General features: G+C 53.1%; 1 protein-coding gene across 1 annotated transcript; it reads left to right on the plus strand.

Moving 5' to 3' along the window:
* The first annotated feature begins 373 nt into the window (after window positions 1-373).
* Window positions 374-27,180, plus strand: LOC138759232 (galactokinase-like). The gene is made up of 5 exons (XM_069929331.1): window positions 374-583; window positions 2,184-2,373; window positions 7,390-7,509; window positions 22,620-22,755; window positions 26,251-27,180. The coding sequence occupies exons 1-5, from the start codon at window positions 416-418 to the stop codon at window positions 26,555-26,557; spliced, it is 921 nt and encodes a 306-aa protein (XP_069785432.1). The 5' UTR covers window positions 374-415; the 3' UTR covers window positions 26,558-27,180.

Below are 27,180 nucleotides of genomic sequence, written 5' to 3' on the forward strand. Positions count from 1 at the left end.
ACCGTTGCTATTTCTGTGACACCAAGTTACAGAAGGATCCTTCCCCATGAAGCCCTCGCATTGACTTCACCTGCAGCCTGGAATGTGCCACTTGGCATCATTAACTCACTGACATGTCTGTGTGCTGAAAACTCATCCCTGTGTCAGATTGTGGACAGGACTAATTACGGAAATGGGCATGGCTGCTGGGCCAATGGCCAAGTCTAGGATTAAACATCATCTGCTGGAGGATCTCAGCGGCTTGAGCAGCATCCGTGCAAGGGCCCCAGTCTTCCTCCCACCAACACCTCTACATAGTGCTGTGGGTCAATGGGAAATGTTCATTGGTGGATTTCGTCTCGAGTGGGCGCAGCCCTGCCTGATTGACAGGTTAGGTTCTACTTGATTGACAGGCGCGACTCGTGGACCTGGGATCATGGCGGAGCGGTGGGATGATGCGAGGCGCTCGCTGTTGGACGAAGCTCTACGCACTTTTCGGGGCTCTTACCCAGACTGCGAGGCCGCCGTCGCCGTGGCGGCCCCGGGAAGAGTCAATCTCATCGGAGAACACACGGATTATAACCAGGGGTTCGTGTTGCCCATGGTGAGTCCGGTTAAGGGGCTGGGTCAGGGAGGGAGGGAGAGAGAGGAAGGAGGTGAGAGAAGGAGAGGGAAGGGGAGGGAGGAAGGAAGGAAGGGGAGAGGGAGGGAGACGGGGAGAGGTGAGGAAAGGAGGGGAGGATGAGAGGGAGGAGAGGGGAGGGAGGAGAGGTAGAGAGGGAGGGAGGGATGTAGTAGGGGTGAGGAAAGTAGAAAGGAGGGGAGGGAGGGTTGAAGAGGAGGAGAGAGGGAGGGTGATGGGATGGAAGAAGGGCAAGGGGGTGCGGGAAGGAAGACGGTGGGGTGAAGGGTGCTCTGGAGTGGAGGAGGAGGAGAAGGGTGCTTGGTGAAGGGGTGGGGGCGTGGTGAGGATCAGAAGGTGATGTGGGAGGGGGTGTGGTGGGGGGCAGAAGGGAACTGGGGCATGGGGGCAAGGGGATGGGCAGAGAGAGGAAGGGGTGGAGGCCAAGATTAAGGGAACACTAGTGAAAACACAAAGGTGGAGTCACTCAGCAGGTCAAGCAGCCAACTTTGTATAGCAAAGATAGATACATTACCAATGTTTTGGGCTTGAGCCCTTCATCAAGGTTTAAACAAAATATGGGAATCCTGTTGTATCCAGGGGCAGGGAGGGATGGAGGAGGAGGCCTGGGCAGGTGAGCAGGAAATAGTGGGGATGCAGGTAAGGGCTGACTTGATACTAGAAGGAAGTCACATTTTTGGAAGGGGGAGGACATCTTGGATGATCTAGAGTGGAAGGCCTCATCTTGGGAGCAGATGCATTGAAGACGGAGCATTTGAGAGAAAGGGGACTGGATGTGAAGAAGTATAGTTGAGATAGTTGTGTGAGTTGGGTTAAATTGGTTTAATTGGAGGAGCAACACCTAATATTCTGTCTGGGCACTCATCAACCGGGTGGTATTATCATCAGCTTCTCCAGTTTCTGCTTGCCCACTCCCTTTTCCCTCTCTTCCCTTTCCCTCTGTCTTCTTTCCTCCAGCTCTCCACTCCCTTCTCTCTTCATTCACAGAGCTCTACCCCTCACCCTGTTTGCTGGTGGGCCCTCCCTCCACCTATTACCTCCTGCCCCTTCTCCTCCCTCCACCCCCCCCCCCAACATTTTGTTCAGATGCCTACCTACATTTTGGTCATATCTTGATGAAAAGCTCAAGCCTGAAACATTGGTTCTGTATCTTTATCTTTGCTATATAAAGTCCAGTTTAGTTGATTTTCTCCAGCATTGTTGTTTTAATTTCAGTCAGTGTCTTCATACTTTCATGTTTTACTCCTTCAGGGAACAGTAGTTAATTGTATTGTTACCCAGTCTTAGTGAACCTGTTTCAATGCTGACTTTGGATGCTCTCTGTGTGGAGTTTGCATGTTCTTGTGTCCATTGAGGGTTCCTCCCTGATCCCAATGACCTGCTGATAGGTTAATTGGCTCTTGCAAATTTCCTTTGGTATAAGATGTATGGCTGAGTGTAATGAGTTTCTTGTCAGATGCAGGGTAGAAGGAAGTAGAGATTTGTAAGAGATTTGTCAGGCTCTGTTGTCCATTTGTGATAGGTGATGAGGTGGTCTTCCAATGATTTATTAATCCCTTAGGCTCTCCCGATGGTCACTGTGGTGGTCGGGTGCCAAAGCACAGATGAAATCATTTCATTACGTACTTTGGCAAAGGATGCAGATGAACCAAAACAGCTGGAATTTCCTGTGCCATTGGAAAGAAATCCTTTGACTCCAGGATTACCGAATTGGGCTAATTATGTGAAGGGAGTTATTCAACATTACAGGGGTAAGTGAACGTCCATGTCTAAACTTTTCATTGCATAACACATCAAAGCTGCCGTTGGTCCAAGTTGGCGGCAGCGCAAGCATCTCGCAGCAGCTCCTCTGGATGAGTACATGTTAAATGTTAAGTTGAGAGTCATTTACAATTGACAAACTGGAGGATTGGACAATTGGAGCATTGAGGAACATCTAAAATTCAACTCAGCACTGGAATACCCAGCATTGTTATTGAACTAGCCCACCGCTGTGGAAGTGGCCCTCCAGACTTTCATGTTGAGTAGCATCGGTGGCCAAGGGAATGGATCTGGTGTAAGGTGTGGCTGGCTGAGTTCCGGGAATGGTGGCATAACCACCAGTTTTGGAGCTTGGAGGAATGGGAGTCAGGACTTCCATGCAGGAACGTCACAGAGACCAAAAGAGGAGTATGATGCTGAGGTCGGTTGGGTGGATGACTGGACTATTGGTCTCAGCAGGCATTTTGGAGAGCAGTGGCAATGTCAGTGGCCATGGACACAGTGTGGGGGTTTCCCTTTCTGGATAACAGTGCAAAGTTGCTGAACTCGGTGAAACTCTTTGGTCGATTGACTGAATGGATGTCTGTATTGGAAGTAGTGGTTGTTTAAGATCTTGCCCGCTACTGTTGTGGCATCAAGCCTGTTGTCTGGTCCTAATGATTGTTGTCGCTGTGCAGTAATGAGGTGGGGGGGGGGGGGTTATATGTTGATTGGAGTCTTTTGTGAATTTTGTGGTTGTTTTTGTGTCTGTCTGGTGTGTCCTTGCTGCAAGCGAACTCAAGGTGGCTGCATATATCTACAGCAGTTTCGTGGGATGGTAAAATAGTTTGGACTTGGTTGTATGTTTTGTCTGGTGTTCATGCTTGCTTGTGATGTCGGTGCGTCGATTCGCAGTGGCTTCCGTGGTTGGCTGAGTGGCGTGCGAGGGCTCTCTTGGTTAGCCCTGTTACGTTTTGTTAGATTGTTTTTGGTTGGGTCTTGTCCTCTGTTTATGGGCATTGTTTCGGAGAAATACTGTTTCATTTTTATGCTTTCAGTATGGAAATGACAATAAAGTGACACTGAGCAGAATTGCTGGAGGAACACCGCAGGACAGACAGCATGCAAACGTTGAAATGATCAGTCAATATTTCTTTCCTTTTAAACTATTTTTATTGAGTTTAACATATAACATAAATATAACATTGACAATTACAAATAATTCACTCATATATAAATAGACACACACAAAAGAAAAGCCAATGGAAAAAGAAGTAAATAAAACTACATCAATAATGTTTGTAATGCCTCAAAAACAATTAAGTTGATCCATACAACCATGCTAAACCCATTTATTGAAATAGCTTGAATAAAATAAATTTAAAAAAAAACAAAACTAACTCTAATCTGACCTCTCCCTCTAATCAAGTTTACCATTTGAATTGATAAAAGAAAAAAATCAATAATGTGGAATCACTGGCGACTTCCAGAGAACGGTAAAGAACCACCGGGACATACAATAATTGTTAATTCTTCTAATTTTAAAAACCTTCTAAGAATGGATCCCACAATTTCATAAATTTCTATCTTTAATATCTAATTTTCTCTATACTTAAATAGGATATTGCATCATATAACCACTATATGTGAGTAGGGGATGAATCATCTTTCCATTCCAATAAAATTGCTCATCTGCCAATCAACATGGTAAAAGCTAAAACTTTCTGCTGAGATTCTGATTCAAGTTTATCTGGATCTAGAGAAAAAAACCAAACAAAGCAATTAACGGGCAAGGTACCAAATTAATCTTAAGAATTGCTGATGAAGTTTTGAAAATGCCTTTCCAGAATCTCGCGAAATGTGGGCACTCCAAAACATATGGATCAGAGTACCTTTGAAAATCTTACATTTCACTCAATGGATCAATATCTGCATAAAAGTGAGTTCTGCCTTAAATAGTAATAAGCAGGGTCTTGCACAAAATGAGGAATAATTAATCAAGCTAAGAGTAGAGTACCAATCATCATCTGAGAATGTTAAATTCAAATCTCGTTCCCATTCGCTCTTAATCCCTGCCATGGGAACTGAAATTAAATCCAATAAATTACTATAAATACATGATGTTAATCCGCCATGGAAATAAAACTGTAAATTAAAAAACAGACCAAGGATATTAGCGTTGGAAATTCACAGAAAATCTGAAAACTTAGACTAAGCTAAATGTCTGATTTGTAAATATCATAAAAGGTGTCTATTGGAAAGATTAAATTTAGCTGATAATTGTTCAAAAGCGGCAAAATTATCTCGAATAAAAAGATCATTAACATTTTAAATACCTATTCTATACCATTCCTTGAATTGAAAAAGATGGTTATCTATAATATGACTAGTCAATGGAAAACCATTAATTCCGAATAATTTCCTAAATTGGGCCCAAATTCTCAACCTATTTCTGATTAATGGATTATGTGTTAATTTGGAAAAGGGAAATGCTTTTTTAAAAAAAATCCTAAAATTGCCCACATAAGAATTTTTTTTGGAGAACTGCAATTCCATTTCTACCCAAGAGACGTGATTCACTAACTTATCCAAATGTAATAATAAAAGTAAATTGCATATATTAATCATCCAATAATATAATTAAAATCTGGAAGCGATAATCTTCCATTTAATGTGGTCTTTTAAAGATGGGTTTTACTTGTACGTGGCTTTTTTCCCCTGCCATATATAGCCGAATCCATGGAACTGAAAAAGGATTTGGGGATAAAAATTGGTAACGCTTGAAAAAGATACAAAAATTTAGGTAGAATATTCATTTTAATTGAATTAATACATTCCTTCATTGTAATAGATAAAGGTGACCAACCCAACAATAATAATAAATCTTATTGAGTAATACCCAGAAATTCTCTTTCAATAAGTTTTTATATATAAATTGTTATCTTTTCCAACGGAATACAAGATCTCATTTCCAAATGCCATCATTGAATCCTCATTTTTCCAAATAATTGCCAAACATTTCCTAGCCACAGCTAAAGCTAATCTCAAAAAAGCAATTTGAAATTTATTTAATTTTAACTCCAAGCTCAGTTTTTTAATATTGCCCAATAAAAACATCAAAGGATCAAGTAAAATTTAAAAATAGCCTCTAAAAGTTCCATAATTCTCACCTTCTCACATAACCAAGTAGAATGTAAGAAAGAACCAACTTCTGATTTATATTTTAGATGTCATAAAGAAGAAATAATGCATAATTTACATAATAATAATTTTTTTGTTAAAACCTGGAGCCCATTTATGGAATATATGCGGTTGAATCATTAATTTTTTTTCCCACGCATTGGTGGTGGTGCCCCAAACCATGGCAAAGAACTGAAGGGTGTTATAATTGATCTCCTCTCCTTGCTTTCTCTTTCTTTCTTCTTTGGGGTAGTTAAAGGGGGATGGGGGGGTTGCAAGGGGTAAAATGTTATGTACCTGTTTGTATCTTTATTGTATGATATTATGATTATTAAATAACATTTTTTAAAAAAAAGTTTTTATAACTTTTCATAATTATAATTCCTAAATATTAGAAGTATTCTTTTACTATTTTAAATGGAAAATGAGGAAAACCTGCAAAAACGCCTTTTGAGGGTAAAAGTTCACTCTTGCGTAAATTTAATTTGGAACCCAAGAACTGACTGAATTTATCAAACAAAATTAATATATTTGGTACAGAAATTTCAGAATTTGAAATAAAAAGCAGTAAATCATCCACATAAAGTGATACTATATTTCTCCTCTAATTATTCCATTTAATTCTCTACACTGTCAGAGAGCAACAGCTAATGGTTCCAATACTATATCAAAAAGAAAAGGACTTAATGGAGAATCCTGCCATGTTTCCCTGTTTAGATTAAACATATCCGATTGCTGGGTTTCGAATCCTGCACTTTATGTAAGGATTCTCCCTGTATCTGCGTGAGGTTTCCTTGGGGTCTCCAGTTTTCTCCCACCCTTCAAAATTTATGGGGTTGTGGGTTAATTGGGTGTAATTGGGTAGCATTGGCTTATGGGCCAAAATGGACCAGTGCTATATGTCAAAATTTTAAAAAGTTAAAGATTGGGGTGGGGGTTATCTAAAATCAAAAAAATCAATGTTTCTTACTATTAAGTTTAAGACTGTCCAGGAAGAATATGGTGTTGCACTTAAAGTTTGATATTTGGCCTCACTCTGACAATGGATGAGGCAGAGGACACTGTAGGAATGATTGGGGGAGTTGAAATAGTTGGGGAACCACTGAGTTCTCCAGTGTTTTGTTCCAGATTTCAGCATGTGCAATCTCTAGCACAAAGTCACTGACCCACTCATGACTCTGTTCCTCTCTTTCACCCCCATTTCCTGTGAGCTCTATTCCGTGCATGCAGGTTTTCAAATTCAGTACATTTATTCTGACATTGGTAACCCACTCTCTTCTTTCTGAATTCATTTTCTTTAATTGAGATATAGTACATGGAGAGGGAGAATAAGACCAAAGGGATTGCTGTCTGGAAACTTGCTTTGAGCTGACATGTCAAGTGGTTTACTGTGTAGCAGTAATTCTTCCTCTGCGATCATGAACCACATTTTAGCTCCTGGCTGCTTAGTTCTGATACGTGTGCCTTTACAAAGGCTACCTTTAGAGGTTAGTATCAGTTGGTTATGGACAGCTTGGTATTCAGACCTGAAGCTCAGGGATCTGGGTCAAGGCTGCCTGTAGGGAGTGAGAGAGGAACTGCAGCAGAAATTGCCTTGCCCTCTACTGAAAAACATTGGATAATCAGTCTACTTGTCAGTCAGTTGTTTTGGGGTCTTGAATATTGTTTAATATATCATTTAAAATTTCTTATCCTTTTCTGCTTGTTAGCTTGCACCGAATAATTATAAATACAGCATTATCCTTTAAGGGATACCAAAGTGCCATTAATTTGTACTTTGCTGTAGATTTTTTTTTGCACTTCATCCTTTCATGGTTGTGCATTTGTGCTTTGTTATATCAATGTAGCTGGCCCACTCCCTGGCTTCAAAGCAGTAATAGCAAGTAATGTCCCACTGGGCGGAGGGCTATCCAGCTCAGGTTCCCTGGAAGTGGCCACCTACACATTCCTACAACAAATCTGTCCAGGTGAGCATTCACAGCTTCTTTGTAAATGTTGGACCTCTAACATAACCTCATTCTCTCCCTTCCAGAGCTGAAAGATTCCGAGGACCTCTGCTCTCAACTTCAGCTGTTGCATTTGGCTGCAGCAAACAGTGAACAGCTGGAGGGACTGGCCAGGTCAGGAAACATGGAGAGATGTCAGACAGTCTGTTTTGGGTTGGGACTCTTTCAAGAATAATTGGCGGACTTTTGTTGCATTTGACTGTTATAAGTAGTCAGCACTACACATAACTTCCTCTATGAATTTCCTGATCAGATGTGACTAATCTATTTAATTCCCAACCACAAATGTTGGCCTGAATCATGTAGTTTCTTGGTGGATCGAGGTCATGGACATCTGAAAGTCATGGGTTGTAGTGTAGTGGTGCTGCAATTGGTGTGGATTAAGATTGAGAAAAAGGGTGGACAGCCAGCACGTATTTTCCCAGAGTGGCAATGACGAATACCAGAGGACATCTGTTTAGGTGGACCGAAGAAAAGTTTAGGGGAAACGTCAGAGAGTAGTGGGAGCCAAGAATGCATTGGAAGGGATGGTATGGAGGCTGGTACAATATGGACATTTTTAATATGTAGATAGACTCACACAGGCAGTGAGTGAGAGAAGGGTTGATTGATGTAAAGTCAGTTTATTTAGGTTGGCATAGTGGGTTGATGGGCCTTTACTTTGACTGACAGCTGAGGTTACGTGTTCTAAACCTACTAGGACATATTGCTAAATAGAATTCAAGAAGATGCTGTTATCCAAAAATTGTCTGTAAAACCAGGACTTTTTGTCAGGCTCCTCTCCGATACAAGTTTAAGAATTCTTTGTTTTTAAATCCATCACAGTTGAGGTGACGTGGTGCTGTAGCAGTGACATAACTAGACCAGTAATCCAGAGACCTGAATTCAAATCCAGCCTTGGCAGATGGTCAATAATCTGGAATTTAATGACCACAAAAAATAAACAATAGGATCCTGTGGGGAAAAACTGGTTCAGTAATGTCTCAAGAAGAACTCTGCTGTCCTTTCCTGGTTTGGTCAGTGCAAGTCCAGATCCACTCCATGTTGTTGTCTCTTCAATGGCCTTTGTTCAAGGATGATTTAAGAATTAAAATAAAATACTGCAGTGTCCTGATTGTTGAAAGTAATTTTATAAAAATGCAATTCAAAATGGGACCTTTCTGTCATGATTGTACTAAATCAAGGCCTGGTTTGATGGACCAAGTGGCCTACTCCAGTTTCGTGTGTTCACCCAAAGTTGCAACATGTATTATGATCAGTATAATTGCAGCTTGAAGACTGCAGATGTTGAAATCTATAGCAAAATAAACTGCTGGAGGAACTCGTGGAGGGAAGTAGACAGTTGACATTTGAAGTTCAAAACCATGAGAATCAGATAGGGAGGGAAAACCATTAGGAGAAACAACGAATGGAGTGGATGTACTGGAGTTCCTGGCAGGGATTGAACTGGGAGGACTGGAAATCAAGTTGGAAGGCAGCCAGTACAAGGTGGTAGCATAGATAAGCCCTGAGGAAGGAGACTTGCAGTGGCAAGTCTGGGTCAAAGAGCTGCAGGTACTGGAGGGAGCAGAAAGGGAGGGTCTCAGAATCTCTTCAGAGGTGAGAAAAGTTTCAAAGTGGGCTTGCCTTGAATGGACTTTGCAGTAAACTGGAGACATGAGACTGCAGAGGTGGAGATGCAGACTATAAAATCTAGACTGACGTGTGTTAGATTCTCTTTTCCTGAATGTTATCTGAAAATTAAAAAAAAAATACATGCTGGATATCCAATATAAAAACAGAATGTTGGACAGACTTGGCAAGTCGGGCATCATCTGTGAAGAGTGAAACAGTGCTGATGTTTTGGTTAAAGACCCTTCATTAGAACTGGAAATCTCTGACTGGGCAAGGCCAGGGCAGTCAGGGTTTTGTGATGTTCATTTAGAGTCACTTTTAAAAGCTGAATGAGGGCATTTGGAGAGAAAATGAATAACACTTTGAAGCAGAAGGTGCGTTGGGAACTAATACCCAGCAGGTTGGGCAATGTTTATGGAGAAGCAGTAATTATTGATTGATATATAAATAAAAGTGATTTAAATTGTTGATGTTAACTCTAGTGGGCTGCAACATGTCAGCGTTTGAAGAGATGCTATTCCTTGTTTTGGATTTGGTCGTTCATAGCTCGGTTGTGTGGAATGCGGAATTTAAGCATGAGGCAAGTGGAAGCTTGGAATTGCCCTTACAAATTGAATGGAGGTTTTCAGCAGTGTAATTGCCCAAATGTGTTTGGTTTCTCTGATGGAGAACAACGATTGGAAGTGATTGCTTCACCTGCTTGGCCGTCTGGGTGGTTGGAAGAGATAGGGTTAAAGGGATGGTGTTGCATCCCCTGCAGTTGCATGGGAAAGTGTTATGTGATGGGTAGTAATTGGTGAAGATGGTGGGGAATCCAAAGCAAAAGGTCCCTTCAGGATGCTGAAAGGGGAGGCGAAATAAAGCTGGTGGTGGAACGACAAGACATTTTTAACTCTTTGCTGAGGACAGAAGTTCTGGAGGATGGCAAATGTAGTGTTGTAATATAAAAAGGGCTGCAAGGTTAACCCACGTTACTACTGTCCTGTTAGTCTATAAGGAGTTGGTAAGCTCTCCTTATGTCTCCCTGGGTTTTCCTCAAGAACTTCGGTTTCCTCCCACTGTTTGAAATGTACTGAGGGTGTAGGTTAATTGGGTGTTAATTGGGCAGTGTGACTTGTGGGCTGCAATATCCTGTTAAATTCCAGAAAGGGAGGGGTTAACGATGGATTGTGCAAAGCAGGATGGAAGTTGCCAGCAGAAGTAATAAGAGTACAGGAACCAATGCCAATGTGCAAAAGGAATTTGGGGAGGTGCCCGAGCAGGACTGAAACAAAGACTGACTGTTCCACGTCTCGCAAAGACAGTCTCGGCTTGTCAGTAATATCCATATCCAAAACAAATATCGTTTCCATGTTGGTGGAAGGGAACTGGTTGGACCTCTTTCATATTAAACAGTTACTCCACAGACATCACCTGATCTTCAGGATTTTCCCTGGTTCACCAGCAGTTCTGACTTGCATATCACAGCATCATCTTATCCTTTGATTTCTTTGTCGACTCACCTTCCTTACTAATTTATCAACCAGGTGGCTCAACAAAGCATGCAGTCTCTACAGACCTGCCTTCATCCTATCATACATATTCCCTTTGTCCTATCCATCCCTATCCCTTCCTCTTTGCCACTTAAGACTAATTTGGTTTTCTCTTTTTCACAGTTCTGTTGAAAGGTCTTCGCCTTGAAGCATTAACTCTGTTTCTCACTTCACAGAGGCTGCCTGACTTCCTGACTGTTTTAAGCACTTTCTATCTTCATTTGACTTTAAACAAAGCCTCTCCTCTACCTGGTGTTCAGGGTTTCGAAGGACATGCAATAAATATAGCCCTATCAATACTGAGACAAGCGTAGAATTTGTTGCTCTTTGGTATATTTCAAGGAATGCCGATCTGAATTCTAATGATGATTGAAAGGCAGGTATAGTAAATGGGATGGGTGGGGGAAGACTTTGTTTTGAGAGATTTCTTTGGCTTGGCTTCGCGGACGAAGATTTATGGAGGGGGTAAAAGTCCACGTCAGCTGCAGGCTCGTTTGTGGCTGACAAGTCCGATGCGGGACAGGCAGACACGGTTGCAGCGGCTGCAGGGGAAAATTGGTTGGTTGGGGTTGGGTTTTTCCTCCTTTGCCTTTTGTCAGTGAGGTGGGCTCTGCGGTCTTCTTCAAAGGAGGTTGCTGCCCGCCAAACTGTGAGGCGCCAAGATGCACGGTTTGAGGCGATATCAGCCCACTGGCGGTGGTCAATGTGGCAGGCATCAAGAGATTTCTTTAGGCAGCCCTTGTACCTTTTCTTTGGTGCACCTCTGACACGATGGGCAGTGGAGAGCTCGCCATATAACACGATCTTGGGAAGGCGATGGTCCTCCATTCTGGAGACGTGACCCATCCAGCGCAGCTGGATCTTCAGCAGCGTGGACTCGATGCTGTCGACCTCTGCCATCTCGAGTACTTCGACGTTAGGGATGAAAGCGCTCCAATGGATGTTGAGGATGGAGCGGAGACAACGCTGGTGGAAGCGTTCTAGGAGCCGTAGGTGATGCCGGTAGAGGACCCATGATTCGGAGCCGAACAGGAGTGTGGGTATGACAACGGCTCTGTGTACGCTTATCTTTGTGAGGTTTTTCAGTTGGTTGTTTTTCCAGACTCTTTTGTGTAGTCTTCCAAAGGCGCTATTTGCCTTGGCGAGTCTGTTGTCTATCTCATTGTCGATCCTTGCATCTGATGAAATGGTGCAGCCGAGATAGGTAAACTGGTTGACCGTTTTGAGTTTTGTGTGCCCGATGGAGATGTGGGGGGGCTGGTAGTCATGGTGGGGAGCTGGCTGATGGAGGACCTCAGTTTTCTTCAGGCTGACTTCCAGGCCAAACATTTTGGCAGTTTCCGCAAACCAGGACGTCAAGCGCTGAAGAGCTGGCTCTGAATGGGCAACTAAAGCGGCATCGTCTGCAAAGAGTAGTTCACGGACAAGTTTCTCTTGTGTCTTGGTGTCAGCTTGCAGGCGCCTCAGATTGAAGAGACTGCCATCCGTGCGGTACCAGATGTAAACAGCGTCTTCATTGTTGGGGTCTTTCATGGCTTGGTTCAGCATCATGCTGAAGAAGATTGAAAAGAGGGTTGGTGCAAGAACACAGCCTTGCTTCACGCCATTGTTAATGGAGAAGGGTTCAGAGAGCTCATTGCTGTATCTGACCCGACCTTGTTGGTTTTCGTGCAGTTGGATAATCATGTTGAGGAACTTTGGGGGACATCCGATGCGCTCTAGTATTTGCCAAATCCTTTTCCTGCTCACGGTGTCGAAGGCTTTGGTGAGGTCAACAAAGGTGATGTAGAGTCCTTTGTTTTGCTCTCTGCACTTCTCTTGGAGCTGTCTGAGGGCAAAGACCATGTCAGTAGTTCCTCTGTTTGCGCGAAAGCCGCACTGTGATTCTGGGAGAATATTCTCGGCGACACTAGGTATTATTCTATTTAGTAGAATCCTAGCGAAGATTTTGCCTGCAATGGAGAGCAACGTGATTCCCCTGTAGTTTGAGCAGTCTGATTTCTCGCCTTTGTTTTTGTACAGGGTGATGATGGTGGCATCACGAAGATCCTGAGGCAGTTTTCCTTGGTCCCAACAAAGCTTGAAAAACTCATGCAGTTTGGCATGCAGAGTTTTGCCGCCAGCCTTCCAGACCTCTGGGGGGATTCCATCCATACCTGCTGCTTTGCCACTTTTCAGTTGTTCGATTGCCTTATATGTCTCATCCAGGGTGAGGACCTCATCCAGCTCTAGCCTTAAGGGCTGTTGAGGGAGCTGGAGCAGGGCGGAATCTTGGACTGAGCGGTTGGCACTGAAAAGAGATTGGAAGTGTTCTGACCATCGGTTGAGGATGGAGATCTTGTCGCTGAGGAGGACTTTGCCGTCTGAGCTGCGCAGCGGGCTTTGGACTTGGGGTGAGGGGCCGTACACAGCCTTTAGAGCCTCGTAGAAACCCCTGAAGTCGCCAATGTCCGCGCTGAGCTGGGTTCGTTTGGCGAGGCTAGTCCACCACTCATTTTAGATCTCCCGGAGTTTGCGCTGAAGATGGCTGCATGCGCGACGGAAGGCTTGTTTCTTCTCTGGACCGGACGGCTTTGTAAGGTGAGCCTGGTGGGCAGCTCGCTTCTTTGCCAGCAGCTCCTGGATTTCCTGGCTGTTTTCATCAAACCAGTCCTTGTTTTTCCTGGAGGAGAAGCCCAGTACCTCTTCAGTGGATTGCAGTATGGTAGTCTTCAACTGATCCCAGAGGGTTTCAGGGGACGGGTCCGTGAGGCGGGTTGCATCGTCGAGCTTTGCTTTGAGGTTTGCCTGGAAGATTCCTCTCGCTTCGTCTGACTGCAGGTTTCCAACATTGAACCTCTTTCTGGGGGCTTTACTGTTCCTGGGCTTTGGCTTGAAGTGAAGGTTGAGCTTGCAGCGAACCAGCCGGTGGTCAGTGTGGCATTCCGCGCTAGGCATGACCCTGGTGTGGAGCACATCTCGTTTGTCACTTTCTCGCACCAGGATGTAGTCCAGGAGGTGCCAGTGTTTGGATCGGGGATGCATCCAGGTGGTCTTAAGGCTGTCCCTCTGCTGAAAAAGGGTGTTTGTAATGACAAGCCGCTGTTCTGCGCAGAGCTCAAACAGGAGGCGCCCATTGTCGTTGCACTTGCCGACGCCATGCTTGCCCAGGATTCCTGGCCAGGTTTCTGAGTCTTTGCCGACACGAGCGTTGAAGTGGCCCAGGATGACAACCTTGTCGGCTGTAGGGGTGCGTTGGATGAGGTTGCGCAGGTCGGTGTAGAACTTGTCCTTTTCTGCTGGTTCCGCCTGGAGGGTTGGAGCATAGACACTGATGAGGGTGATGCGACGCTTGTTTTGAAGGGGGAGTTGCATGGACATGATTCGGTCCGAGAGGCCTGTCGGAAGGTTTTCGAGTTTGGAGGCAATGAAGCTCTTGACCATGAAGCCTACACCAGATAGGCGTCGTTCATCCGAAGGCTTGCCAGACCAGTAGAGTGTGTAGCCCGCGCCGCGTTCTTGGAGGCTGCCTACATCTGCCAGGTGGACTTCACTGAGAGCGGCTATGTCGATGTCAAGTCTGAGGAGTTCATGTGCGATGAGGGCAGACCGACGTTCAGGTCGGTGGCTGTCAGCCTTGTCAAGCATGGTTCTGATGTTCCAGCATGCTAGCTTGAGTTTGTGAGCATCTTTTGAGGGGGAGGACGTGGAGGGGGAGGACGTGGAGGGGGAGGACGTGGAGGGGGAGGACGTGGAGGGGGAGGACGTGGAGGGGGAGGACGTGGAGGGGGAGGACGTGGAGGGGGAGGACGTGGAGGGGGAGGACGTGGAGGGGGAGGACGTGGAGGGGGAGGACGTGGAGGGGGAGGACGTGGAGGGGGAGGACGTGGAGGGGGAGGACGTGGAGGGGGAGGACGTGGAGGGGGAGGACGTGGAGGGGGAGGACGTGGAGGGGGAGGACGTGGAGGGGGAGGACGTGGAGGGGGAGGACGTGGAGGGGGAGGACGTGGAGGGGGAGGACGTGGAGGGGGAGGACGTGGAGGGGGAGGACGTGGAGGGGGAGGACGTGGAGGGGGAGGACGTGGAGGGGGAGGACGTGGAGGGGGAGGACGTGGAGGGGGAGGACGTGGAGGGGGAGGACGTGGAGGGGGAGGACGTGGAGGGGGAGGACGTGGAGGGGGAGGACGTGGAGGGGGAGGACGTGGAGGGGGAGGACGTGGAGGGGGAGGACGTGGAGGGGGAGGACGTGGAGGGGGAGGACGTGGAGGGGGAGGACGTGGAGGGGGAGGACGTGGAGGGGGAGGACGTGGAGGGGGAGGACGTGGAGGGGGAGGACGTGGAGGGGGAGGACGTGGAGGGGGAGGACGTGGAGGGGGAGGACGTGGAGGGGGAGGACGTGGAGGGGGAGGACGTGGAGGGGGAGGACGTGGAGGGGGAGGACGTGGAGGGGGAGGACGTGGAGGGGGAGGACGTGGAGGGGGAGGACGTGGAGGGGGAGGACGTGGAGGGGGAGGACGTGGAGGGGGAGGACGTGGAGGGGGAGGACGTGGAGGGGGAGGACGTGGAGGGGGAGGACGTGGAGGGGGAGGACGTGGAGGGGGAGGACGTGGAGGGGGAGGACGTGGAGGGGGAGGACGTGGAGGGGGAGGACGTGGAGGGGAGGGACGTGGAGGGGAGGACGTGGAGGGGGAGGACGTGGAGGGGGAGGACGTGGAGGGGGGAGGACGTGGAGGGGGAGGACGTGGAGGGGGAGGACGTGGAGGGGGAGGACGTGGAGGGGGAGGACGTGGAGGGGGAGGACGTGGAGGGGGAGGACGTGGAGGGGGAGACGTGGAGGGGGAGGACGTGGAGGGGGAGGACGTGGAGGGGGAGGACGTGGAGGGGGAGGACGTGGAGGGGGAGGACGTGGAGGGGGAGGACGTGGAGGGGGAGGACGTGGAGGGGGAGGACGTGGAGGGGGAGACGTGGAGGGGGAGGACGTGTGAGGGGGAGGACGTGGAGGGGGAGGACGTGGAGGGGGAGGACGTGGAGGGGGAGGACGTGGAGGGGGAGGACGTGGAGGGGGAGGACGTGGAGGGGTGAGGACGTGGAGGGGGAGGACGTGGAGGGGGAGGACGTGAGGGGGGAGGACGTGGAGGGGGAGGACGTGGAGGGGGAGGACGTGGAGGGGGAGGACGTGGAGGGGGAGGACGTGGAGGGGGAGGACGTGGAGGGGGAGACGTGGAGGGGAGGACGTGGAGGGGGAGGACGTGGAGGGGGAGGACGTGGAGGGGGAGGACGTGGAGGGGGAGGACGTGGAGGGGGAGGACGTGGAGGGGGAGGACGTGGAGGGGGAGGACGTGGAGGGGGAGGACGTGGAGGGGGAGGACGTGGAGGGGAGGACGTGAGGGGAGGACGTGGAGGGGGAGGACGTGGAGGGGGAGGACGTGGAGGGGGAGGACGTGGAGGGGGAGGACGTGGAGGGGGAGGACGTGGAGGGGGAGGACGTGGAGGGGGAGGACGTGGAGGGGGAGGACGTGGAGGGGGAGGACGTGGAGGGGGAGGACGTGGAGGGGAGGACGTGGAGGGGGAGGACGTGGAGGGGGAGGACGTGGAGGGGGAGGACGTGGAGGGGAGGACGTGGAGGGGGAGGACGTGGAGGGGGAGGACGTGGAGGGGGAGGAGACGTGGAGGGGGAGGACGTGGAGGGGGAGGACGTGGAGGGGGAGGACGTGGAGGGGGAGGACGTGGAGGGGGAGGACGTGGAGGGGAGGGACGTGGAGGGGGAGGACGTGGAGGGGGAGGACGTGGAGGGGGAGGACGTGGAGGGGGAGGACGTGGAGGGGGAGGACGTGGAGGGGGAGGACGTGGAGGGGGAGGACGTGGAGGGGGAGGACGTGGAGGGGGAGGACGTGGAGGGGGAGGACGTGGAGGGGGAGGACGTGGAGGGGGAGGACGTGGCGGGGAGGACGTGGTGGGCGCCGCACGGGCCCCACCCTTGACCCCCATGGTTCGTGTGCGCCGCACGGGCCCCACCCTTGACCCCCATGGTTCGTGTGCGCCGCACGGGCCCCACCCTTGACCCCCATGGTTCGTGTGCGCCGCACGGGCCCCACCCTTGACCCCCATGGTTCGTGGTGCGCCGCACGGGGCCCCACCCTTGACCCCCATGGTTCGTGTGCGCCGCACGGGCCCCACCTTGACCCCCATGGTTCGTGTGCGCCCGCACGGGCCCCACCCTTGACCCCATGGTTCGTGGTGCGCCGCACGGGCCCCACCCTTGACCCCCATGGTTCGTGTGCGCCGCACGGGCCCCACCCTTGACCCCATGGTTCGTGTGCGCCGCACGGGCCCCACCCTTGACCCCCATGGTTCGTGTGCGCCGCACGGGCCCCACCCCTTGACCCCCCATGGTTCGTGTGCGCCGCACGGGCCCCACCCTTGACCCCCATGGTTCGTGTGCGCCGCACGGGCCCCACCCTTGACCCCCATGGTTCGTGTGCGCCGCACGGGCCCCACCCTTGACCCCCATGGTTCGTGTGCGCCGCACGGGCCCCACCCTTGACCCCCATGGTTCGTGTGCGCCGCACGGGCCCCACCCTTGACCCCCATGGTTCGTGTGCGCCGCACGGGCCCCACCCTTGACCCCCATGGTTCGTGTGCGCCGCACGGGCCCCACCCTTGACCCCCATGGTTCGTGTGCGCCGCACGGGCCCCACCCTTGACCCCCATGGTTCGTGTGCGCCGCACGGGCCCCACCCTTGACCCCCATGGTTCGTGTGCGCCGCACGGGCCCCACCCTTGACCCCCATGGTTCGTGTGCGCCGCACGGGCCCCCACCCTTGACCCCCATGGTTCGTGTGCGCCGCACGGGCCCCACCCTTGACCCCCCATGGTTCGTGTGCGCCGCACGGGCCCCACCCTTGACCCCCATGGTTCGTGTGCGCCGCACGGGCCCCACCCTTGACCCCCATGGTTCGTCGTGCGCCGCACGGGCCCCACCCTTGACCCCCATGGTTCGTGTGCGCCGCACGGGCCCCACCCTTGACCCCCATGGTTCGTGTGCGCCGCACGGGCCCCACCCTTGACCCCCATGGTTCGTGTGCGCCGCACGGGCCCCACCCTTGACCCCCATGGTTCGTGTGCGCCGCACGGGCCCCACCCTTGACCCCCATGGTTCGTGGTGCGCCGCACGGGCCCCACCCTTGACCCCCATGGTTCGTGTGCGCCGCACGGGCCCCACCCTTGACCCCCCATGGTTCGTGTGCGCCGCACGGGCCCCACCCTTGACCCCCATGGTTCGTGTGCGCCGCACGGGCCCCACCCTTGACCCCCATGGGTTCGTGTGCGCCGCACGGGCCCCACCCTTGACCCCACATGGTTCGTGTGCGCCGCACGGGCCCCACCCTTGACCCCCATGGTTCGTGTGCGCCGCACGGGCCCCACCCTTGACCCCCATGGTTCGTTGTGCGCCGCACGGGCCCCACCCTTGACCCCCATGGTTCGTGTGCGCCGCACGGGCCCCACCCTTGACCCCCATGGTTCGTGTGCGCCGCACGGGCCCCACCCTTGACCCCCATGGTTCGTGTGCGCCGCACGGGCCCCACCCTTGACCCCCATGGTTCGTGTGCGCCGCACGGGCCCCACCCTTGACCCCCATGGTTCGTGTGCGCCGCACGGGCCCCACCCTTGACCCCCATGGTTCGTGTGCGCCGCACGGGCCCCACCCTTGACCCCCATGGTTCGTGTGCGCCGCACGGGCCCCACCCTTGACCCCCATGGTTCGTGTGCGCCGCACGGGCCCCACCCTTGACCCCCATGGTTCGTGTGCGCCGCACGGGCCCCACCCTTGACCCCCATGGTTCGTGTGCGCCGCACGGGCCCCACCCTTGACCCCCATGGTTCGTGTGCGCCGCACGGGCCCCACCCTTGACCCCCATGGTTCGTTGTGCGCCGCACGGGCCCCACCCTTGACCCCCATGGTTCGTGTGCGCCCGCACGGGCCCCACCCTTGACCCCCATGGTTCGTGTGCGCCGCACGGGCCCCACCCTTGACCCCCATGGTTCGTGTGCGCCGCACGGGCCCCACCCTTGACCCCCATGGTTCGTGTGCGCCGCACGGGCCCCACCCTTGACCCCCATGGTTCGTGTGCGCCGCACGGGCCCCACCCTTGACCCCCATGGTTCGTGTGCGCCGCACGGGCCCCCACCCTTGACCCCCATGGTTCGTGTGCGCCGCACGGGCCCCACCCTTGACCCCCATGGTTCGTGTGCGCCGCACGGGCCCCACCCTTGACCCCCATGGTTCGTGTGCGCCGCACGGGCCCCACCCTTGACCCCCATGGTTCGTAGTGTGCGCCGCACGGGCCCCACCCCTTGACCCCCATGGTTCGTGTGCGCCGCACGGGCCCCACCCTTGACCCCCATGGTTCGTGTGCGCCGCACGGGCCCCACCCTTGACCCCCATGGTTCGTGTGCGCCGCACGGGCCCCACCCTTGACCCCCATGGTTCGTGTGCGCCGCACGGGCCCCACCCTTGACCCCCATGGTTCGTGTGCGCCGCACGGGCCCCACCCTTGACCCCCATGGTTCGTGTGCGCCGCACGGGCCCCACCCTTGACCCCCATGGTTCGTGTGCGCCGCACGGGCCCCACCCTTGACCCCCATGGTTCGTTGTGCGCCGCACGGGCCCCACCCTTGACCCCCATGGTTCGTGTGCGCCGCACGGGCCCCACCCTTGACCCCCATGGTTCGTGTGCGCCGCACGGGCCCCCACCCTTGACCCCCATGGTTCGTGTGCGCCGCACGGGCCCCACCCTTGACCCCCATGGTTCGTGTGCGCCGCACGGGCCCCACCCTTGACCCCCATGGTTCGTGTGCGCCGCACGGGCCCCACCCTTGACCCCCATGGTTCGTGTGCGCCGCACGGGCCCCACCCTTGACCCCCCATGGTTCGTGTGCGCCGCACGGGCCCCACCCTTGACCCCCATGGTTCGTGTGCGCCGCACGGGCCCCACCCTTGACCCCCATGGTTCGTGTGCGCCGCACGGGCCCCACCCTTGACCCCCATGGTTCGTGTGCGCCGCACGGGCCCCACCCTTGACCCCCATGGTTCGTGTGCGCCGCACGGGCCCCACCCTTGACCCCCATGGTTCGTGTGCGCCGCACGGGCCCCACCCTTGACCCCCATGGTTCGTGTGCGCCGCACGGGCCCACCCTTGACCCCCATGGTTCGTGTGCGCCGCACGGGCCCCACCCTTGACCCCCATGGTTCGTGTGCGCCGCACGGGCCCCACCCTTGACCCCATGGTTCGTGTGCGCCGCACGGGCCCCACCCTTGACCCCCATGGTTCGTGTGCGCCGCACGGGCCCCACCCTTGACCCCCATGGTTCGTGTGCGCCGCACGGGCCCCACCCTTGACCCCCATGGTTCGTGTGCGCCGCACGGGCCCCACCCTTGACCCCCATGGTTCGTGTGCGCCGCACGGGCCCCACCCTTGACCCCCATGGTTCGTGTGCGCCGCACGGGCCCCACCCTTGACCCCATGGTTCGTGTGCGCCGCACGGGCCCCACCCTTGACCCCCATGGTTCGTGTGCGCCGCACGGGCCCCACCCTTGACCCCCATGGTTCGTGTGCGCCGCACGGGCCCACCCTTGACCCCCATGGTTCGTGTGCGCCGCACGGGCCCCACCCTTGACCCCCATGGTTCGTGTGCGCCGCACGGGCCCCACCCTTGACCCCCATGGTTCGTGTGCGCCGCACGGGCCCCACCCTTGACCCCCATGGTTCCGTGTGTGCCGTGGCCAAGCAAGCTGGGACGTGGCAGTGAGGTCCTTGGTTCGTAGGTTTTATATCGGAGTGGCCTTCTCTTATGCAGGTTTCTTACCCGGGCTGGAGGGACCTGCCTCCCCTCCTAGGTCGGTCCATACTGCCCGGACCGGGGCCGCCGCCGCCTACCCTTCGCCCGGACCGGGGCCGCCGCCGCCTACCCTTCGCCCGGACCGGGGCCGCCGCCGCCTACCCTTCGCCCGGACCGGGGCCGCCGCCGCCTACCCTTCGCCCCGGACCGGGGCCGCCGCCGCCTACCCTTCGCCCGGACCGGGGCCGCCGCCGCCTACCCTTCGCCCGGACCGGGGCCGCCGCCGCCTACCCTTCGCCCGGACCGGGGCCGCCGCCGCCTACCCTTCGCCCGGACCGGGGCCGCCGCCGCCTACCCTTCGCCCGGACCGGGGCCGCCGCCGCCTACCCTTCGCCCGGACCGGGGCCGCCGCCGCCTACCCTTCGCCCGGACCGGGGCCGCCGCCGCCTACCCTTCGCCCGGACCGGGGCCGCCGCCGCCTACCCTTCGCCCGGACCGGGGCCGCCGCCGCCTACCCTTCGCCCGGACCGGGGCCGCCGCCGCCTACCCTTCGCCCGGACCGGGGCCGCCGCCGCCTACCCTTCGCCCGGACCGGGGCCGCCGCCGCCTACCCTTCGCCCGGACCGGGGCCGCCGCCGCCTACCCTTCGCCCGGACCCGGGGCCGCCGCCGCCTACCCTTCGCCCGGACCGGGGCCGCCGCCGCCTACCCTTCGCCCGGACCGGGGCCGCCGCCGCCTACCCTTCGCCCGGACCGGGGCCGCCGCCGCCTACCCTTCGCCCGGACCGGGGCCGCCGCCGCCTACCCTTCGCCCGGACCGGGGCCGCCGCCGCCTACCCTTCGCCCGGACCGGGGCCGCCGCCGCCTACCCTTCGCCCGGACCGGGGCCGCCGCCGCCTACCCTTCGCCCGGACCGGGGCCGCCGCCGCCTACCCTTCGCCCGGACCGGGGCCGCCGCCGCCTACCCTTCGCCCGGACCGGGGCCGCCGCCGCTACCCTTCGCCCGGACCGGGGCCGCCGCCGCCTACCCTTCGCCCGGACGGGGCCGCCGCCGCCTACCCTTCGCCCGGACCGGGCCGCCGCCCGCCTACCCTTCGCCCGGACCGGGGCCGCCGCCGCCTACCCTTCGCCCGGACCCGGGCCGCCGCCGCCTACCCTTCGCCCGGACCCGGGCCGCCGCCGCCTACCCTTCGCCCGGACCCGGGCCGCCGCCGCCTACCCTTCGCCCGGCCCGGGCCGCCGCCGCCTACCCTTCGCCCGGACCCGGGCCGCCGCCGCCTACCCTTCGCCCGGACCCGGGCCGCCGCCCGCCTACCCTTCGCCCGGACCCGGGCCGCCGCCGCCTACCCTTCGCCCGGACCCGGGCCCGCCGCCGCCTACCCTTCGCCCGGACCCGGGCCGCCGCCGCCTACCCTTCGCCCGGACCCGGCCGCCGCCGCCGCCTACCCTTCGCCCGGACCCGGGCCGCCGCCGCCTACCCTTCGCCCGGACCCGGGCCGCCGCCGCCTACCCTTCGCCCGGACCCGGGGCCGCCGCCGCCTACCCTTCGCCCGGACCGGGGCCGCCGCCGCCCTACCCTTCGCCCGGACCGGGGCCGCCGCCGCCTACCCTTCGCCCGGACCGGGGCCGCCGCCGCCTACCCTTCGCCCGGACCGGGGCCGCCGCCGCCTCCCCTTCGCCCGGAACCCGGGCCGCCGCCGCCCTCCCCTTCGCCCGGACCCGGGCCGCCGCCGCCTCCCCTTCGCCCGGACCCGGTCCGCCGCCGCCTCCCCTTCGCCCGGACCCGGGCCGCCGCCGCCTCCCCTTCGCCCGGACCCGGGCCGCCGCCGCCTCCCCTTCGCCCGGACCCGGGCCGCCGCGCCTCCCCTTCGCCCGGACCCGGGCCGCGCCGCCTCCCCTTCGCCCGGACCCGGGCCGCCGCCGCCTCCCCTTCGCCCGGACCCGGGCCGCCGCCGCCTCCCCCTTGCTCCTGTGAGATAGCGTGGTGCTAATGGTACAGTACTGTACTCTATAGGATTGGACAGGTCTGCATGCTAGAAGGAGCATGCATCTTGGGAGAAGAGGGTAGCTATGAACTCTAACTGAATTTTACATTTCTGACTATCAGATGACGGGAATTTGGTGGAGAAGGCTCTGACCTGCCAGAAAGCAGAGCACACCTTTGCCTCTGTCCCCTGTGGAATCATGGACCAGTTTATCTCGGTGATGGGGCAGGATGGTCATGCCTTGCTCATTGACTGCAGGTGAGCGGAGAAAGAAAGCAATGGAACCCTGGCCATCTGTGGTCTCTTGACTGTAGCCCTTCAACCCTGGTTTATTGCTGGTGCAAACGTGAGTTCAAGTTACTTTCTAGGGAATGAGCAGAATAACCTGCTATTCCATTGCATCAGGAGTGAGTGCTACACTGTCAAAGGAATTGTCTTTGACATTTGCTGAAAGAATGAAGTTGTGTTGACCCTGGGGTGATAGAAAAGATCCAATAACACTATTACAAACAGATTTTGCATTTGCTGCTTGTGAGTTAGTTGCCATGTTTTCGACATCACACTCTGCATTGTACTTTTCATGCTGGGAGATAAAGAATTGCTGTCATATTGGGTCAGATTGACCCAAAGACATCATCAATTTTTCCATTCCACTAATGGTGCTGGACTCGCCTGAATTCTTCCAGCAGATTGACAATAAATCTGAAACAAAAGGTGTAAAAACAGACTACATAACATTACATCAAATGAAACCTAGATTCTTTTTCCTGCAGGTGAGCCAGTATTACCATTTAATGATAGTGCAAAAAGACTGTACTCAGCGTAGACATACAAACAAATCAAGAAATGTAAACTAACTGTGCAATACAAGGAGAAAAAAAATCAATCAAGTGCAAACATGTGTCCTTAAATTTATCTCTTGAGGAGTCTGATGATGGAGGGGTAGTAGCTGTTCCTGAACCTGGTGCTACAAGTCTTGTGGCGCCTGTACTTCTTTTCTGATGATAGCAGCGAGAACAGAACGTGTGTGGATCCTTGATGACTATTGCTGCTCTCCAGCAGCAGCGATCCTTATAGATGTTCTCGATAGTGGGGAGGTTTTTGCCTGTGATGCCCTGGGCGGTGTCCACTAACTTTTGCTGGGCTTTACGCTCGGGGTGTCCCCGTGCTTCAGATTCCAGCACCTTCATTCTCTTGTCTCCAATATACTCAACATTATATTATCCAGAGCCCCAGAAGATCTGACTGAAGAAGCAGTGATAAGCTAATAATCTTCCTCCAGAATTTCTTGTTGGAGCCACGCAGGATAATATCGAAATGTAGGGACAGGGCTCTGAGGGTCAACAATAAGGAAATGTTTGCCTTCAGATTGAACAGATTGGGATAAAACTTAGCTTGTTATATTTCTAAAACTACTGGAGTGATACATTTAATATTCAGCGGTCAGATTTCAGGAACAAGATGAGTAAAGGAATTTTAGATCTCTCACTGTGGAACATCTATTACCACTACAATGTCATTTTCCTCTACTGCCAGCCTTGGATTTAACTCTTCATGGCCAAAGCAAGCACCCTTTTTAACAAGTCTCTTCTAAAGCAGGATCCATTAACAAATGGATAACCATTAACAAATCGTTTAAACTTAATCCCAAACTTTTATGCCACTCTTATTGATTCTGCAGATACCTTGTTTTATGGATGTTTAGAGGGAACTTTTCATCCTTTTTGGAAATGGTACACAAAACTTGGCATTACTCAATGACAATAAAGTACTGCAGATGCTGAAAACTAAATACAAAATGTTGGGAAAAAGTCATGAGGTCAGGCCATTGTTTGTCTTTCCAGTAGCATCACATAACTTTGATAAACATTTCAATATTATTCTCAGTTAAAAGTGAGAGCCAGTGAGACTCCCCATGCCATTAACACAGTGTGTCCCCACCAAATCATTCAGGGTTTTCCCACCAAATCATCCTGGATTATTAATAAAATCTGGAATCTTCTGAGATCCACTCACAGGCATTTAAATCCGGAGATTCAGAACACTACAAAAGACACTGGTATGACCTATGGAAAGCCATCTCCCAGGCAATGTGGGGATTCAGGAAGAGAATGGAAACAACAAAGGATACTTGACAGCTATGGTAGGGCCTAAATGATGTAACCTGCGACAAAGCCAAATTGGTGCAATAGGAGACAACAAAGCTTCACTCCCAGGTGAGCTCAACGCTTGATTTGACACTAGAGCAAGGAGGAGACACTGCGTATCCTCCACACCCCCTGATGATCCTCCATTGTCAGCAACCAAAGATACTGTGTGGGCTGCCGTAAGGAGGGTGAATCCAAGGAAAGCATTCAATGTACGTGGCTGAGCACAGAAAATCTGTGCTGACCAACTGGCCAATGTATTCACTGATATCTTCAACATCTCTGAAAGAGCATGGCACCCACCTATTTCAAACAGGCCTCAATTGTACTGGGGCCCAAGATGAATGTGGTAACCTGCCTAAGTGACTACTGACCAGTGGTACTCTCATTCACATTGAAGCAGTGTTTTGAGCTGCTGGTGTTGAAGCATATTAACTCCTGTCTGAATGGTGACATGGATCCATTGCAATTTGCCTACCGCAGCAACAGGTTTAAGGCAGATGTCATTTCACTAGCTGCACACAAAATTCTGGAATACCTTTGTTGACTAAAGTTCCACATTCAACACCATCATCCCCTCAAAACTAATCAGCAAACTCCAAGACCTGGGGGTCAATACTCCACTGTGCAATTGGATCCTGGATTTCCTCACCTCCAGATCACAATCAGTATGGATTGACAAGAGCATCTCCTCCATAGTCTCCATCAGCACCGGAGCATCACAGGGTTGCGTAGTTAGCCCCATGCTCTACTTGCTTTACGCCTATGACTCTAGCTTGGTGTGACAACATAATGTACAAATTCACTGATGATACCACTGTAGTGGGGCTGGATAAAAGGGGGCAGTGAGTCAGCACACAGGAGGAAGATGGGTGTACTATCAACAACTTATCATTCAATGTCACTGAGAACAAGGACCTGATTGTAGACTTCATGAAAGGAAAAACAGATGTAAGATTCAGTAGTCATTGGGGGAAATCAGGTGGAGAGGGTGAGCAAATTTAAATTCCTGGAAGTCACCGTCTAGGATGACATTTTCTGGATCCAACATGCTAATGTTATGAAGAAAGCACATCAGCGCCTCTGCTTCCTCAGGAGTTTGTGGAAGTTGGGTGTGATGTTGGAAACCTTAGCAAATTTCTACAGACTTGTGGTGAAAAGTGGTTACATCACAGACTGGTACAGTATATCTCTGAGCTGAAAGCCCTGCAAAAGGTAATGGACACAGCCAAGTACATAAAAGGCATCGAGAACATCTACAGGGAATGCTGCAATCAGATAACACCACTCATCAAGGATCCACATCACCCGGGACACACTTTGTTCTTGCTATTGCCATCAGGAAAGACGTATAGGTGCCATAAGACCTGTACCACCAGGTTCAGGAACTGCTGCTACTCCTCAACCCTCAGATTCCTAACCAACAGATTCATTCAGAGATTTGTTTAAAGACTTTGTATGTACCCTGACAATAAAGTTGAACTTTGAGAAGTGTCCAAATTGGTTTAAAGTTGATGGTCTGTGACTGATTTGGATATTTGTTTGCTGTTCCCTTCGGGCAGAGATTTGGAGCTTTATGTTTGATCAAATGGTTCTCTAACTCAAGGTCCTTGGAAGTGATCCCCGTGCCTATCAGTGATCCTAGTCTGGTGATCCTCATCAGTAACTCCAATGTACGTCACAGCCTGGGAAGCAGTGAGTACCCAACAAGACGCACGCAATGTTTGGAAGCGGCCAAGGCACTTGGGAAAGATAGCCTGCGAGATGTTACAATGGCTGAATTAAAAGGTGAGGAAATACAGTTGGGATCACGAACCTGTTTTTTGGAGTGGAGCAGAACAAAGACGTGCAACTCAATCCATATTAGAACACTACCCCTAATTTATAGAGTTCTCAAATATTTTTCTCGCTAACATGTGGAGCCTTATCAAAAGCTTACCTGAAAATCTAAATGCACCACATCCATTGGTCCCTCCCTTGTCTTGTTTATGTAATGGATGCCAGTACAGGTACTCCCCGATACAACTGTAATTCGGATTGAAGGATTGGCCGTGTCTCGGAATGGACGTATGATGGACTTGCGTACTTACCAGTGAGTTTGTGTATTGGAGTTCGTTCAACGCATGCGTGAGAGTTAAGCACCCTAACGATATTGAATTTACGCCCTTAACTGTTACGCGTGTGCCAACCGAACTCTTTTTTTAAAAATTTTTTATTTTTCACACCATAAATCACAATAGCTATGATATACACTTTTTCTTTTTCACACATTTACAGTGACTTTTTCTCCCCCCCCCCCCCCCTCCTCCCAAGCCACCCCCCCACCCCCCCCTCTCATCCATTTTAGGTATACAATCTAGGTTGCATTAATTCAGTCAATGTTGTCATTCAACAAAAATACACCAGAAATTCTACAGAGTCCATTCTTTTCTTTCCTTCTCCTTCCATCAACTTAGGTAATGTTTGTCCCCGGTAGGTTTTCGCTATTGTATTTAATGTAAGGCTCCCATACTTGTTCGAATATTTCAATATTATT

Source organism: Narcine bancroftii, chromosome 3, assembly GCF_036971445.1.
Source record: "Narcine bancroftii isolate sNarBan1 chromosome 3, sNarBan1.hap1, whole genome shotgun sequence".
Taxonomy (NCBI): domain Eukaryota; kingdom Metazoa; phylum Chordata; class Chondrichthyes; order Torpediniformes; family Narcinidae; genus Narcine; species Narcine bancroftii.

Coding starts and splice junctions, on each gene's coding strand:
- LOC138759232 (XM_069929331.1), top strand. CDS start 416: ATGGCGGAGCGGTGGGATGATGCGAGGCGCTCGCTGTTGGACGAAGCT. Junction 584..2,183: donor AGGGGTTCGTGTTGCCCATG/GTGAGTCCGGTT, acceptor TTAATCCCTTAG/GCTCTCCCGATGGTCACTGT. Junction 7,510..22,619: donor CCTACAACAAATCTGTCCAG/GTGAGCATTCAC, acceptor TCTGACTATCAG/ATGACGGGAATTTGGTGGAG.